We start from the raw sequence: 14,740 nt of genomic DNA, 5'->3' as shown, positions 1-14,740 counted from the left end.
CCCGCACATGGGTTGGGGCAATCCCAAGCACAAGTACAGGCTGGGCAGAGAGTGGCTTGAGAGCAGCCCTGAGGAGAAGGACTTGGGGATACTGGTGGATGAGAATCACACAGAATCACAATGAATGGTAGGGGTTGGAAGGGACCTCTGTGGGTCATCTAGTCCAACCCTCCTGCCGAAGCAGGGTCGTCTACAGCAGGCTGCACAGGACCATGTCCAGGCGGGTCTTGAATATCTCCAGAGAAGGAGACTCCACAACCTCCCTGGGCAGCCTGTGCCAGTGCTCCGTCACCCTCAGAGGGAAGAAGTTCTTCCTCATGTTCAGACGGAACTTCCTGTGCTTCAATTTGTGCCCATTGCCCCTTGTCCTGTCGCTGGGCACCACTGAAAACAGCTTGGCCCCATCCTCCTGACACCCACCCTTCAGATATTTATAAGCATTTATTAGGCCCCCTCTCAGCCTTCTCTTCTTCAGGCTGAACAAGCCCAGCTCCCTCAGCCTCTCCTCGTAGGAGAGATGTTCCAGTTCCCTCACCATCCTTGTAGCCCTCCACTGGACTCTCTCCAGTAGCTCCTCATCTTTCTTGAACTGGGGAGCCCAGAACTGGACAGAGTACTCCAGATGAGGCCTCACCAGGGCAGTGTAGAGGGGAAGGAGAACCTCCCTCGTCCTGCTGGCCACACTCTTCTTGATGCACCCCAGGATCCCATTGGCTTTCTTGGCAGCCAGGGCACACTGCTGGCTCATGGTTAACCTGTCGTCCACCAGGACGCCCAGGTCCCTCTCCGCAGAGCTGCTCTCCAGCAGGTCCACCCCAAGCCTGTACTGATGCATGGGGTTGTTCCTCCCCAGGTGCAGGACCCCGCATTTGCCTTTGTTGAACCTCATCAGGTTCCTCTCTGCCCAGCTTTCCAGTCTATCCAGGTCACGCTGAATGGCAGCACAGCCTTCTGGTGTATCTACCACTCCTCCCAGTTTGGTGTCATCAGCAAACTTGCTGAGGGTACATTCTAACTCTTCATCCAGGTCGTTGATGAAGAAGTTAAACAAGGCTGGGCCCAGTACTGATCCCTGAGGGACACCACTCGTTACCAGCCTCCAACTAGACTCTGCGCCGCTGATGACAACCCTCTGAGTTCTGCCATTCAGCCAGTTCTCAATCCACCCCACCGACCACTCATCCAGCCCATACTTCCTGAGCTTCCCTAGGAGGATATTATGGGAGACTGTGTCGAAAGCCTTGCTGAAGTCTAGGTAGACAACATCCACGGCTCTCCCTTCGTGTACCCAGCCAGTTATGTCATTGTAGAAAGCTATTAGATTTGTCAGGCATGATTTCCCCTTGGTGAATCCATGCTGACTACTCCTGATAACCTTCTTTTCCTCCACTTGCTTGATGATGGCCTCCAGGATAAGCTGCTTCATCACCTTTCCCGGGATGGAGGTGAGGCTGACCGGCCTGTTGTTCCCTGGGTCCTCCTTCTTGCCCTTTTGGAAGATTGGAGTGACATTGGCCTTTCTCCAGTCCTCGGGCACCTCTCCTGTCCTCCAGGACCTCTCAAAGATGATGGAGAGTGGCTCAGTAATGACATCCGCCAGCTCCCTCAGCACTCCTGGGTGCATTCCATCGGGGCCCATGGATTTGTGGATGTCCAGATCGCTTAAGCGATCCCTCACACAGTCCTCCTCGACCAAGGGAAAGTCGTCCTCTCTGTAGGCTTCTTCTCTTACCTCCGGGGCCTGGGATTTCTGAGGGCCAGTCTTGTCACTGAAGACTGAAGCAAAGAAGGCATTCAGTAGTTCTGCCTTCTCCGCATCCTCCGTCACCAGGACACCCGCCTCATTCAGCAGCGGCCCCACATTGTCCCTAGCCTTCCTTTTGCTGCTGATGTAGTTGAAGAAGCCCTTCTTGTTGTCCTTGACATCCCTTGCCAGCTTCAATTCCAGGTGGGCTTTGGCCTTCCTCGTGGCATCCCTGCACGCTCTGACCACATTCCTGTACTCTTCCCAAGTGGCCTGCCCCTCTTTCCACATTCCATGGACCTTTCTCTTCCACCTGATCTCCGCTAGAAGCTCCTTGTTCAACCATGCAGGTCTCCTGCCTCCTTTGCTCGATTTCTTTCTCAGGGGGATGCACCGCTCCTGAGCATGGAGGAAGTGACGTTTAAAGAGCGACCAGCACTCTTGGACCCCCCTGCCTTCGAGAGCCCTGGCCCACGGGATTCCTCCCAGTAGCTCCTTGAAGAGGCCAAAGTTAGCCCTCCTGACATCCCAGGTTTTGATCCTGCTTATCGCCCTGCTTCCTCCACGCAGGATCCTGAACTCGACCATTTCATGGTCACTGCAGCCGAGTCTACCTCCGACCTTCACATCCTCCACCAGTCCCTCCTTGTTTGTTAACACAAGGTCCAGCAGCGCGCCTTTCCTTGTTGGTTCCTCCACCACTTGCATCAGAAAGTTATCTTCGATGCTCTGTAGGAACCTCCTGGATTGCGCCTGCCTAGCTGTGTGGTCTTCCCAGCTGATGTCAGGGTGGTTGAAGTCCCCCATGAGAACCAGGGCCTGTGATTGTGAGGCTGCTTGCAGCTGCCTGTAGAAGGCCTCATCAATTTCCTCCTCCTGGTCAGGTGGCCTGTAGTACACACCCACCGTAATGTCACCCGTGTGAGCCTGTCCCTTAATTCTAACCCCCAAGCTCTCAGCTCCTTCCTCATTTGCCCCCAGGCCAAGCTCAAGGCATTCCAGTTGCTCCCTCACATATAGAGCAACTCCACCACCTCTCCCTGTTGGTCTGTCTTTCCTAAAGAGTTTGCAGCTATCCATGACAGCATGCCAGTCATGCGAGTTGTCCCACCACGTTTCTGTGATGGCGACCAAGTCGTAGCCGTCCTGCTGTATGATGGCTTCCAGCTCCTCCTGTTTATTGCCCATGCTACGTGCGTTGGTATAGACACACTTGAGCTAGGCTGTCAATCTCACCCCTGACCCTGGCACGCCAAGCCTAGGCTCATCCCTAGTGAGGTGGGCGATGTCCCCTTCCCCCTTCGAACCTAGTTTAAAGCCCTCTCCATGAGCCCCGCCAGCTCGTGGCCAAGAATTCTTTTTCCCCTTTGAGACAGCTGGACTCCCTCTGTCGCCAGCAGGCCCGGTGCTGTGTACACCTCCCCATGATCAAAGAAGCCAAAATTTGACCAATGGCACCAGTCCCTGAGCCACCTGTTAACCAGGTGAGTTTTCCTGCCCCTTTCAGTGCTGTTCCCTGCCACTGAAGGGATGGAGGAAAACACCACCTGCGCCCCTGATCCCTCAACCAGTCACCCCAGTGCCCTGAAGTCCCTTTTGATGGCCTTGGGACTTCTCTCCGCGATCTCATCCCCGCCAACCTGCATTACCAAGAGGGGGTAATAATCAGAGGGCTGCACCAGGCCAGGGAGTTTCTTCGCAACATCCCTAACCCGGGCCCCAGGGAGGCAGCAGACTTCCCTGTGGGATGGGTCCGGTCGGCATATTTGGCCCTCTGTTCCCCTCAGAAGGGAATCACCTATGACAATTACCCTCCTTAAAAGGAGAAGCTCAAAATGAGCTGACGATGTGCACTTGCAGCCCAGAAAGCCAACCCTATCCTGGGCTGCATCAAGAGAAGCGTGGCCAGCAGGTCAAGGGAGGTGATTCTGCCCCTTTACTCCGCTCTCGTGAGACCCCACCTGGAGTGCTGCGTCCAGCTCTGGAGCCCCCAGCAGAAGAAGGACATGGATGTGATGGAGCGGGTCCAGAGGAGGGCCACAAAGATGATCAGAGGGCTGGAGCACCTCTCCTATGAGGACAGGCTGAGAGAGTTGGGGCTGTTCAGCCTGGAGAAGAGAAGGCTCCGGGGTGACCTTATAGCAGCGTTCCAGTGCCTGAAGGGGGCCTACAGGAAGGATGGAGAGGGGCTTTTCACAAGGGTGTGTAGTGATAGGACAAGGGGGAATGGCTGTAAACTAAAAGAGGGCAGATTTACATTAGATATTAGGAAGAACGGAGGAGGGGCAGCCGACACTTGTAAGATAGTTTCTGCAGGTTTTAGAGCATTTAAAGCTGTATACACCGTTTTCCAAGTAATAATGATTTCGTCAGGGACTTCAAGCCGCAAGTCCTTTTTTGTCTGCAATTCCTCCCCCACCTTTGCCCACACCGAGCTATCATACGAACCTGCGGAAGGGTACCACGAGCAATAGTCTCTTATCCAAACTAACAATTTAACCAACTTTGTAACTGATAAAATCTCTTGATGGAGCTTTTGCTCCTTTGTAGCTGACTGTCCCATCATATAAATCCACAGCGGCTCACCTCAATCGTTCCAGCGAAGGGTGATGTCTCCTCTTGTGTGTGCACACGCGTGCGTATGTCTCTCCTCTTGGTCCCAGCTGCGGTTCACCACCGGTAATGATCTCCAAGTCTGAATATCTTCATGTCCAAATATCTTTATACCCAAATATCTTTATGTCTGAATATCTTCATGTTTGAAAACCCACGTTCGGGCGCCATCTGTGGTGAATGACTTCACGGACCCCAATCTTGTGCTCGATCAGAATCATTTTATTTATTTATTTATTATATACCTTATATACTAATGCAATAGTTACTAGAGCCAATCAGCTTTGGATTCGTGGCTTTGCGAATGCCAGTTCACAGTTGCTGTTTTCCGGGATCTTTTGCAGCTGCATGTGTGAAAACAGCTTATCTCCTGAGAACAGAGAAGGGAGGCGCAGGATGCGCTGATCTTTCAGGGTCATGAGACAGCGCTGTTCTGTCTCAGATTATATGGTTTCCCACAGTGGCACATTACAGAGAAGCTCACCAAGTATGAAATAGGGTAAGGAAAGAGGCAGCTAAAGGTATCTCATTGACTAGTGCTGCATTCTGTTAGAGTAAACTGAAAACACCAGAATAATGATAGAAAGTAATTCTGCCTGCTGTTCTTGCCTGTTCAGCTGCAAATTTAGTGAACTTGGTTAATAGTATTTGCTTTGGCTTGAAATATAGATACTCCCATGTGAACGTTGTACTAAAACAATTCAGCTGGGGCTAGCTGCCTCTCTTCTGGGTGCCATAGTCCCATTATTTTTTCAGGTCCTGAGATCATGAGCAAGCTGGCTGGTGAGTCTGAGAGCAACCTGAGGAAAGCTTTTGAAGAAGCAGAGAAGAATGCTCCTGCCATCATCTTTATTGATGAACTGGATGCCATTGCTCCCAAGAGAGAGAAGGTAAAGAAAGCCTGTAGAAGGTCAAGGAGTACATCTTTTTTGGTAGCAACTGGTGTGAATTTCTGCATTTGACTACAAGGTAAAGCAGTATTTAACGTAACGCTTGAATTCAGTTGGATGTCAGAAATTGGATATCAGAAGAACCCGATACAGCTCACAGTGTTTAACAGCTTGTGTCTGTTGTATCTGTCTGCTCTGGTGCAGTACTAGCTCCTGTGCTGTGTTTTCGAGCTTTAGGTCTAATCATTACTTTCTCTCTCCATAGACACATGGAGAGGTGGAACGTCGCATAGTGTCTCAGCTGTTGACTCTTATGGATGGACTGAAACAGAGAGCACATGTGATCGTTATGGCAGCTACCAACAGACCTAACAGCATTGACCCGGCACTCAGGCGATTTGGTAACCGCGATTGCCATCTTTTTTGTGTGTGTGTTTATCAGATACTTTGTTATGGGCCTTCAGGGGCCTTGGAAAGATTGAGCAGAAATTAGTATTAAACATCTTCTGTGTGTTACATCAACTATTGACTTGTCTCCAGCTACTTGTTTGAAATTAATTTCTAGGCTTCCAGCCTTTGGTATCATTTTCTGTGCTTTATTAGGTTAGAACTTGTAGAAATAATGAAATACTTAGAGGGTAGCATGCTTTTTCACTTCATCAATTAGGTGAGGCTATTTCAGGACTAAACGCTTGAGGGGTTGTTCATACCTCAGGTTGCAGAAGGCTCTGAATTGTCCAATTTCTCCTACTTCTATTGATGAGAAGTCTGGTAGTTTCTGAGATTCAGATTTTTGAAACTTTGCAGTGTGAATGAATGTCTGTTGTATGACCAATTGATAAAGTCTATAATAGCAAACCAGTTAAGTTTGCAGGAAAAAAATGGCCTCTTAAATGTGTAATGAGGCATTTGAATGCACAGCTATGGCTAGAGGAAAATGATAGGTGTATGTACCTTAGTTAATATTGCAGTAATGCGTAGGTTTCCTGCCTCCCCAGATATTGGGGCAGTTCATGTTTTTCACCACTTGGATACTGCTATGAAAGTTCTGAAAAATTAAATCTCAGTATTTGTGGACTCCTGTGCTGAGGACACAAAGGTAGGAATAAACAAAAATGTCTCATGGTGTGTTGGTTAGGGAAAGTATATTTTCCTATAAATGACGCTCAGAAAAAACAGAAATCCTCTGTGTTTATATAATCTTAAACTCTAGTTAATACAGTAGTCTCACTTTCCCTAAATGGCTAAAGCCTTTGCTCCTTCTTTGATCTGACTGCTACTGTGCTGACAGATGCTGCAGAGAAACTCAAAGCTCTGGCAATTTCTGAAATTGTATGTGTTTGTGGCTCGCCATCATGTTCCTGATAGGACAAGGAGCAATGGCTTTAAACTAAGAGAGGTTAGATTTGGACTAGACATAAGGAAGAAATTTTTTACCATGAGGGTGGTGAGACCCTGGAACAGGTTGCCCAGAGAGGTGGTACATGCCCCATCCCTGGAAACATTCAAGGTCAGGTTGGACAGTGCTCTGAGCAACCTGGTCTAGTTGAAGATGTCCCTGCTCACTGCAGGGGGGTTGGACTAGATGACCTTTAAAGGTCCCTTCCAACCCAAAGCATTCTGATTCCTCTGTCAGAGAAAGGCAGCAACTGCAGCTCTTAGTTCGCAGAATCAGCAGCTCAGCATATGTTTTGTACTCCCCAGGTCGTTTTGACAGAGAAGTAGATATCGGTATCCCAGATGCCACCGGGCGTCTGGAGATCCTGCAGATCCACACGAAAAATATGAAACTAGCTGATGATGTGGATCTGGAACAGGTGAGTAGCGTGCTATTAGGAAAGCTTGTCTCTGTTCATTTAGCACAGTGTGAAACTGGGTGAATGTGTGATTTCCGGGCTTCCTTCTAGCTACTTTACCAGTGACCAAAAATCCTCACTCGCTAGTGAAGAATGGCATGGTTAAGTGAAACAAACGTGTATCAGTCCGGTCTGGAAGTGCCTTGCCACTGTCCTCCTGGGTCTGTTTGCTGTGGCATTCTCTTTAAAAATAAAGCAAGCCTGAAACAGCACTCACAGATCTGGGTGAATATTGTGGTGATACTGGATGGTTACTGTAATCTCTGTCCTGAATGAAGAACTGCAGTCCTCAGGGTTATCTTTCTGCACACCATCTGAATTCCAGTTGCAGATTTGATCTCAAGTAGGAGGTGGAACAGCAGTGTCTTTGCCTGTTAAATATGTGATAGCGCTTGTCTTGAATTTGCAGCAGAGCACTGATGTTTCTGTCCTCCAGAGTTTTGTTGCACCTCTGAGTGAGTGACCAGAGCATGCGTTGCCCTTGCAGAGTGCTTGCTTGTATCCCTGTGAGTCATAGTCAGTGCTCTGCTTTCAGGTGGCAAACGAGACCCATGGCCATGTTGGTGCTGACTTGGCTGCTCTTTGCTCAGAAGCTGCTCTTCAGGCTATCAGAAAGAAGATGGATCTCATAGACCTAGAAGATGAAACCATTGATGCTGAAGTGATGAACTCGTTGGCTGTGACCATGGATGACTTCAGGGTAATGCAGGAGAGCCTTTCTTTCTTTTGGGTGCAATGTCTAATTGCTTATCTGAAGCGTGTGAACGTAACGTGTTAGAATTCATATAATGCTGTTTCTTCTAACAATAGTGGGCTCTGAGCCAGAGCAACCCTTCTGCTCTTCGGGAGACTGTGGTGGAGGTACCACAAGTTACCTGGGAAGATATTGGTGGTCTAGAAGATGTAAAGAGAGAGCTCCAGGAACTTGTACAGGTAAGGGTTTCCAACAGATTTTTGCCTAGTCAGCTTGAAAAATAATTATTAATAATAAAATCCAGAACCTCTTCACATTACTGTTTGGGCTGTGAACAGGGTAAATGTAGAGTTGTTATGGTATTTTCTTGTAATGGACTGAAAATACCATGCTGTTCCATCTTAGTGAACTTAGGAAGAGGAAGGTGCTGGGAAGCAGCATCAGGCTTTCCTTAGCTGAGTCTACAGTGATGTCTTGAGTGGGTGTTTTGCTACATGCAGAAACAGCAGTAGTTCTGCTTCTCTTAAGTGGAGACCGGCAGTGGGACCACTGCTGAGAATCCTGTTACGTGGTGGCTTTATATGCTAGAAAGTGGATGAAGATTCTCATACAGAGAGCCTCTGAAGGGCTTTCCATCAATGTTAGCATAGGGACAGGTGAGAAGTAATTGTGAAGCCTTCTACGAAAGGAGAGGCTGGAACAAAGTCATGAATGGTCTGTGGAAACTTCTGGTGCCTGCCTGCGTTGAGGTGGTTTGGGTTTGATACGTCCCTGCTTTCAGTGAGCACTGTAGAAACAGCCTGTCTGTGAATAAAAGAATCTACTTTTCAGTCTAATTTTCTGGCGTTAAAATCATCGTCTAGCTCTGACCTTGTTGCAGAGGATAAATGTTCACATCAGACATCTTGCCTGTCTCTGGAGGACAGAGCAAATAGGTTAGATAATGAGCTGTTCCCTTTTGCTTCTGCAGGGCAGAGTGAAGTGGGGTTAAGTGTGCTGGAAAAACTACCTGAACTGGTACTTAGTTCATAGGTGGAAATAGACTAAGGCAGCTTTACAATTTAGCTGTGGTGCTTTTCAAACCAGTGCCCATTTAAAAACTCCAATGGCACCAAGCAGGCAGAATCTTGTGTTTAACCCACCAGAAATCTCAGGTAGTGTTTCTGGTAGGAGCAGAAACAAAACTGATCCAGTGAAAGATGTCCCTGCCCATGGCAGGGAGGTTGGACTAGATGATCTTTGAAGGTCCCTTCCAACCCAAACCATTCTGTGATTCTAAGGTACAGATCTTTTCTGGCTCATCACGAGAGTTTTTTGTTTGTTTGTTTTGTTCTTCTTCAGTATCCTGTGGAGCACCCAGACAAGTTCCTCAAATTTGGCATGACACCATCAAAAGGGGTTCTGTTCTATGGGCCACCTGGTTGTGGTAAGACACTGCTGGCCAAAGCCATTGCCAATGAATGCCAGGCAAACTTCATTTCCATCAAGGGGCCAGAATTGCTCACCATGTGGTTTGGCGAGTCTGAAGCTAACGTGCGTGAGATCTTTGACAAGGTAAGTGTATCTTCTACTCCTTGTGCTATGTTTGTGCTGAGATACCCCCAAAACATTGTCTCCACTGCACCTGTCTTACTGGCCTGGTTCTTGTTTGTGTGTTTTGCATTTTCCCCACTTGCGCTGCTTTCCTGATGTTAGGGAATTAATTCTCTTTGGCAACATAGCTATTTAAATGGTTTTCTCCTGCTGCAATTTGTATCTGTTTTTACAGGATGATAAACGCCCCAGTCTTAGCAGTGAGGCTAGCATTAGGATAGCATAGATATTCTCCACATCCCTGAAAACTTACTTTGACACCTCATTAGCCATCACCTTCTACAGATTTTCAAAACATGCTACAGGTTCTTATTCTTCTGCAGTTGGACTAGATGATCATTGTAGGGCCCTTCCAACTGAAATATTCTATTCTGTTCTTGTCCTGCAATATATATGGCTTAGAAAGGAGCTCACTCCTACTGCCCAGTTCCCCCACAGATAGTGTGACCTCCTGGCCTAGTAGGTATCTGCATGGATTATCTTGGGAATCCTCTCTCCTGTGGTCAGGGAAGGTGCTGAAAGAGCAAAGTTGGAAGGAGTGTGAGAGAAAAATTTAGGTTGAGAGGGAACCTCAGAGGCCATCTGGTTCAGCTGTTTGTCCAGAGCAGGGAGATAACTTGGAAATTCAATCGGGTTGATCAGGGCCTTGTGTTCTGAACATGTGCTAAGGATGGAGAATCCCTGACCTCTCTGGGCCTTGTGCTAGTGTTTGAGCTCTCTTGTGAAGAAATTTTTTTTCCTTATTTCTAACTGGAATTTTATTTGCAGCCATTTGTGCCTGTGGTCTTTCATCCCTTTGAAGAAGGATCTGGCTCCCTTTTCACTGTAACTACCCATTAGGTAGCTGAAGACAGCAATTGGATTTCCCCCTTCCATTTGATATATCTTGCCTACTGATACTTGAGTGCCTAAATAACCAATTGACGTCCCCAGATCTTGCAGGGAGAGTTCTGGTCCAGGCAAATTGGCTACAGCTTTCCCTCTAGGCATTGGAGTTACCACCCTTCTGCTTGGTTCACAATGCTCCTAGCTTTGGGGAAATACAGCTTGTTGTTCAGAATTTAATTGAGGGTTTGTGTGGCAGGAGACTGTTCCGGAGCAGCTCCTCCAAGCTCTCCTTGCGGCAGCAGTGCTCTGGTACTCCTCTGAGCTGCTTTAATTGTAGGGTAGGCTTAATGTGAAATCAGCGTGCTCCTTGCCTGGTGGTATTAACATGGAGTAATTGTTCCTATTTGCTTTTTGCAGGCCCGCCAAGCAGCCCCTTGTGTGCTCTTCTTTGATGAGCTGGACTCCATTGCAAAGGCTCGAGGTGGGAATATCGGAGATGGTGGTGGTGCTGCAGACCGCGTCATCAACCAGATCCTGACAGAGATGGATGGCATGTCCACCAAGAAAAACGTTTTCATCATCGGTGCCACTAACAGGCCAGACATCATTGACCCAGCCATCTTGCGCCCTGGCCGCCTGGATCAACTCATCTACATCCCCCTGCCCGACGAGAAGTCCCGTGTTGCTATTCTTAAGGCCAACCTGAGGAAATCACCAGTTGCCAAGGTAGGATTTGCGCCCTGACTGTGTCTGACTTGGGTTTGCTGTGTGCTGCACGTGCTCCTCACAAGCTGGGGATAGAGCAGAGGGCTGGTGACTGCTCCACACAGTACGGAGCTGGGAAACCTTCAGTCCCTGAAGGATGGAAATGAAGAGTTAGGGGGAGGCTTGATCTCTGAGGCTAAGTATCAATGAAGCTAGGTGTCGGTGTGTAAGCACAGCAGGTCTTTATCACATAGTGGAGTTCTACCCACGGTGTGGGAACAGGAAAGCCTGTTATGGCAAGATGGAAAAGATTCTCGTACTCTGAAAGGAAAATAAATATAGAAAACAGGGGTGGGAAATGGAAATTGAAGAGGAACCGTTGCAGTTAATTGTTGCTGAAATCTATCATAGGCAAGAGCAGGCAATAATGCAACTGATAGTTAATCAGAGAAAAGCAGATGTCAAGTGAGAGCTCAAGCTGTTTTATGCCAAGCTTACCTTTTTAGGTGCTGTTGGGAAGGAAAGCTTCAAAGGAGGTTGCGGTACTACTCCCTCAGCTGAGGGGAAGGAGGAGGACATTGGTTGTCTTGGTCTGCCTGTGCCCCATCTCCATTTCCAGTCTGACAGTGTTTCATTTGAGTCCTAATGCTGAGACCTGAGCAAATCATATCCTAAATCCACAAGTCAACCAGCCTCTTCTTGAGGGTGATCAGTGCAGAGGCATTCTCCCCCTCTACTCTGCTCTCGTGAGACCCCACCCTGGAGTACTGTGTTCAGCTCTGAGGCCCCCAGCATAAGAAAGACTGTTCGAGCAGGTCCAGAGGAGGGCCACGAAGATGATCCGAGGGCTGGAGCACCTCTCCTATGAGGACAGGCTGAGAGAGTTGGGGCTGTTCAGCCTGGAGAAGAGAAGGCTCCGGGGAGGCCTTATAGCAGCCTTCCAGTACCTGAAGGGGGCCTATAGGAAAACTGGAGAGGGACTCTTTATCAGAGAGTGTAGTGATAGGACGATTGGTTTTAAACTGAAAGAGGGTAGATTTGGATTAGGTATTCTTTACTGTGAGGGTGGTGAGGCACTGGAACAGGTTGCCCAGAGGAGTTGTGGATGCCCCCTCCCTGGAAGTGTTCAAGGCAAGGTTGGATGGAGCTCTGAGCAACCTGATCCCTGCTCATGGCAGGGGAGTTGGAACTAGATGATGTTTAAGATCCTTTCCAACCCAAACCATTCTATGATTTACAGCTGCTTCGCAGTGTCTTGCTGGGTGTATGGGGAGTGTGGCCTGCCTTTGTATGTGGTTAACTTTTCCCAAAACCACGAACCTTAACAGCTCATCTTTTCAAAATTGGCCAAAGTTAAGGCAGTACTGTGGGAAACAGTATAACTTGAGACAGAACAGCGCTGTCTCATGACCCTGAAGGATCAGCGCATCCTGTGCCTCCCTTCTCTGTTCTCAGGAGATAAGCTGTTTTCACACATCCAGCTGCAAAAGGTCCTGGAAAACAGCAACCGTGAACTGGCATTCACAAAGCCACGAATCCAAAGCTGATTGGCTCTAGTAACTATTGTATTCATATACAAGGTATTCACTTGAGCAATAAAGGGATTCTGATCGAGCACAGATTGGGGTCCATGCAATTATTCACCACACAGTACCTTGATACCGTGGGATCTGAAGACACCTCTTTGTCACCTGAGGGTGTAAGGTGTAAAGGACAGACCTCTCTTGGTTTGTGTTTTTTTTTTCACTAGGATGTCGACCTGGATTTCCTAGCTAAGATGACCAATGGCTTTTCGGGGGCAGACCTGACAGAAATTTGCCAGCGTGCCTGCAAACTGGCCATCCGTGAGTCCATTGAGAGTGAGATCAGGCGAGAACGCGAGAGGCAGACCAACCCTTCTGCCATGGTGAGTGTGGCACTCTGAGCTTTCCCTGCTCATGAGATGGGCAGCCCACCTCTGTCCGTGGGTGAGGTGGGATGCGTTCCTCTGTAATACTTGGATGGGAGTGAGTGGGCTTTCAGCACAGAGCATGGAGATGGAGCACTTTGTTCTCATCTTGTGGGAGGATGAGGCCCTCCTGGGGTGCCTCATTGTCAGAAGGCCCCTGCTGCAGCCGTGACTCATAGTCTGTCTGCCACGGTGTCCTTCTCCAGCCCCTACTTTGGCAGGCATTTGAGCATCCTGGCCTAGAAGGAGGCTGTGGGCAGCTGTTGGGCCACTGAACTCAGGAGGCAGCTCACCTGGGCCCTCTATCCCACTGCAGGAAGTGGAGGAGGACGACCCAGTTCCCGAGATACGCAGGGATCACTTTGAGGAGGCCATGCGCTTTGCTCGCCGCTCTGTCAGTGACAATGACATCAGGAAATATGAGATGTTTGCACAGACTCTACAGCAGAGCCGTGGCTTTGGCAGCTTCAGGTAACCGTGGGAGAGTGGGGGGGGGGGGGGGGGGAAGGGCAGCATGGCTCAGCCAGCCCCAGAACAGAGCACCGAGGCGGTTTTCTGCTGGATTCTGGGTAACAAAACTCTCTTCCACCACGCTTTCCCATTCTCCCCAGAACATACAGCAGCCAGCTGGGCATGTGGCAGGTGTAGGCTGTGCTGCAGGTTGGTTGTAGCTGCTCTGTTATTACTCCTGAAGTCCATCAACCCTTTTTTCCTTTAACATGAATGACATCCAGCAGCCATATAAGCCTTTTGTGTGACCTGCTGTAAGGCTTCGTCCCATTTCTCCTGCCCGTCCTACTTGGCACCAGAGTGTTGGTGTGGAGGGAGGGGATTGTGCTGAGCTGTGAGTAGGGTTTTGAACAGCATCTCTTCTCTCCCCTTCTGCACTACTGCATGCAGGTTCCCATCAGGTAACCAGGGCGGTGCTGGTCCGAGCCAAGGCACAGGAGGTGGCAGCGGGGGCAACGTGTACAGTGAAGACAATGACGATGATCTCTACGGTTAACTCGCTGTCCTCTGTGGACTAAACTCCACATCAGGCCACGTTGTACAGGAAAAAAATCCAATGTTCAATGGACTCTCAGCTTCTTCATTCCTCAGTCAGAACAGTGTAGCTGCACGTCAGACTTTGCACAGGGAATGTTTTCTGCAAACACAAATCCAGACTGGTGTTCAGTTGGGAGGCAGTGAATTAACAAGGAGGGGAATCAATTTCTGATAAATTTCTGTTCTAGTTTATGTGGCAGAATCAGCAGCTTTAGCAAAGAGTACAATGCTAGCCTGTATAAAAAAAATCCCACAAAAATAATAATAAAAAAAAGAATCCCACAAAACTCTAGCCAGGCCCTGGCAATTCCTTTGTGTGGGACTGGTGCAGTGTAGCTTGTGCTGTCTCTGTAAACTCCTTGTCTCATATGCTATCGGAGCACCTCAGTCTGGTGGAGCCCATCTGTAATGCGTGCTTCCCTGGTATGTTCAAGGTTGCTCTTCATTCTTATGCCTCTTAGCCCAAGTTAACAGAAGAAAGGGGTTTGGCAGTCTCTCTCCCCTGCCCTAATTTGGCAGGATGCACCAAGTAAGAGAGCCTGGTAGCAGGTATTTCTTGCTTTTCCAATTCTGGCTCTGAGCTGTTGGTTCTCATGCTGCTTCAGCTCCTCTGCAGCAAAGGACTTCTCCAGCAATCCCCATTTCATCTGCCCTGCCTGAAGGCAGGCACAAGGGGGCTCTTGGGCTGTCTCTGGAGTTTGTGGTGCATCATGACGCCACTGTAGGGAAGAGGGGAGCTTCCTCTTCTGATGCTGCAGCAGTATTGTTCATCAGGCTCTGTGGAGAGATTTCCCCCTTCCCCTGTGTTCTGCTTTGGCTGCA

The 14,740-nt window shown here is 48.8% G+C and overlaps 1 protein-coding gene across 1 annotated transcript in view; it reads left to right on the top strand.

The window, feature by feature from the left end:
• Window positions 1–14,205, top strand: part of LOC104336830 (transitional endoplasmic reticulum ATPase) — a 46,749-nt gene extending 32,544 nt beyond the window's left edge. Inside the window, exons 8-17 of the mRNA XM_075446259.1 lie at window positions 5,114–5,247; window positions 5,513–5,648; window positions 6,952–7,064; window positions 7,639–7,803; window positions 7,914–8,036; window positions 9,139–9,351; window positions 10,636–10,944; window positions 12,674–12,829; window positions 13,188–13,342; window positions 13,772–14,205. Coding sequence (XP_075302374.1) covers window positions 5,114–5,247; window positions 5,513–5,648; window positions 6,952–7,064; window positions 7,639–7,803; window positions 7,914–8,036; window positions 9,139–9,351; window positions 10,636–10,944; window positions 12,674–12,829; window positions 13,188–13,342; window positions 13,772–13,877 — 1,610 coding nt within the window. The 3' untranslated portion in view covers window positions 13,878–14,205. The remainder of the gene's footprint in view (window positions 1–5,113; window positions 5,248–5,512; window positions 5,649–6,951; window positions 7,065–7,638; window positions 7,804–7,913; window positions 8,037–9,138; window positions 9,352–10,635; window positions 10,945–12,673; window positions 12,830–13,187; window positions 13,343–13,771) is intronic.
• Window positions 14,206–14,740: the final 535 nt, after the last annotated feature.

The sequence above is a fragment of the Opisthocomus hoazin genome, chromosome W, assembly GCF_030867145.1.
Source record: "Opisthocomus hoazin isolate bOpiHoa1 chromosome W, bOpiHoa1.hap1, whole genome shotgun sequence".
Classification (NCBI taxonomy): Eukaryota; Metazoa; Chordata; class Aves; order Opisthocomiformes; family Opisthocomidae; genus Opisthocomus; species Opisthocomus hoazin.
Note: the sequence above shows the minus strand (reverse complement) of the source record. Positions and strands in the feature narration are given on the sequence as shown.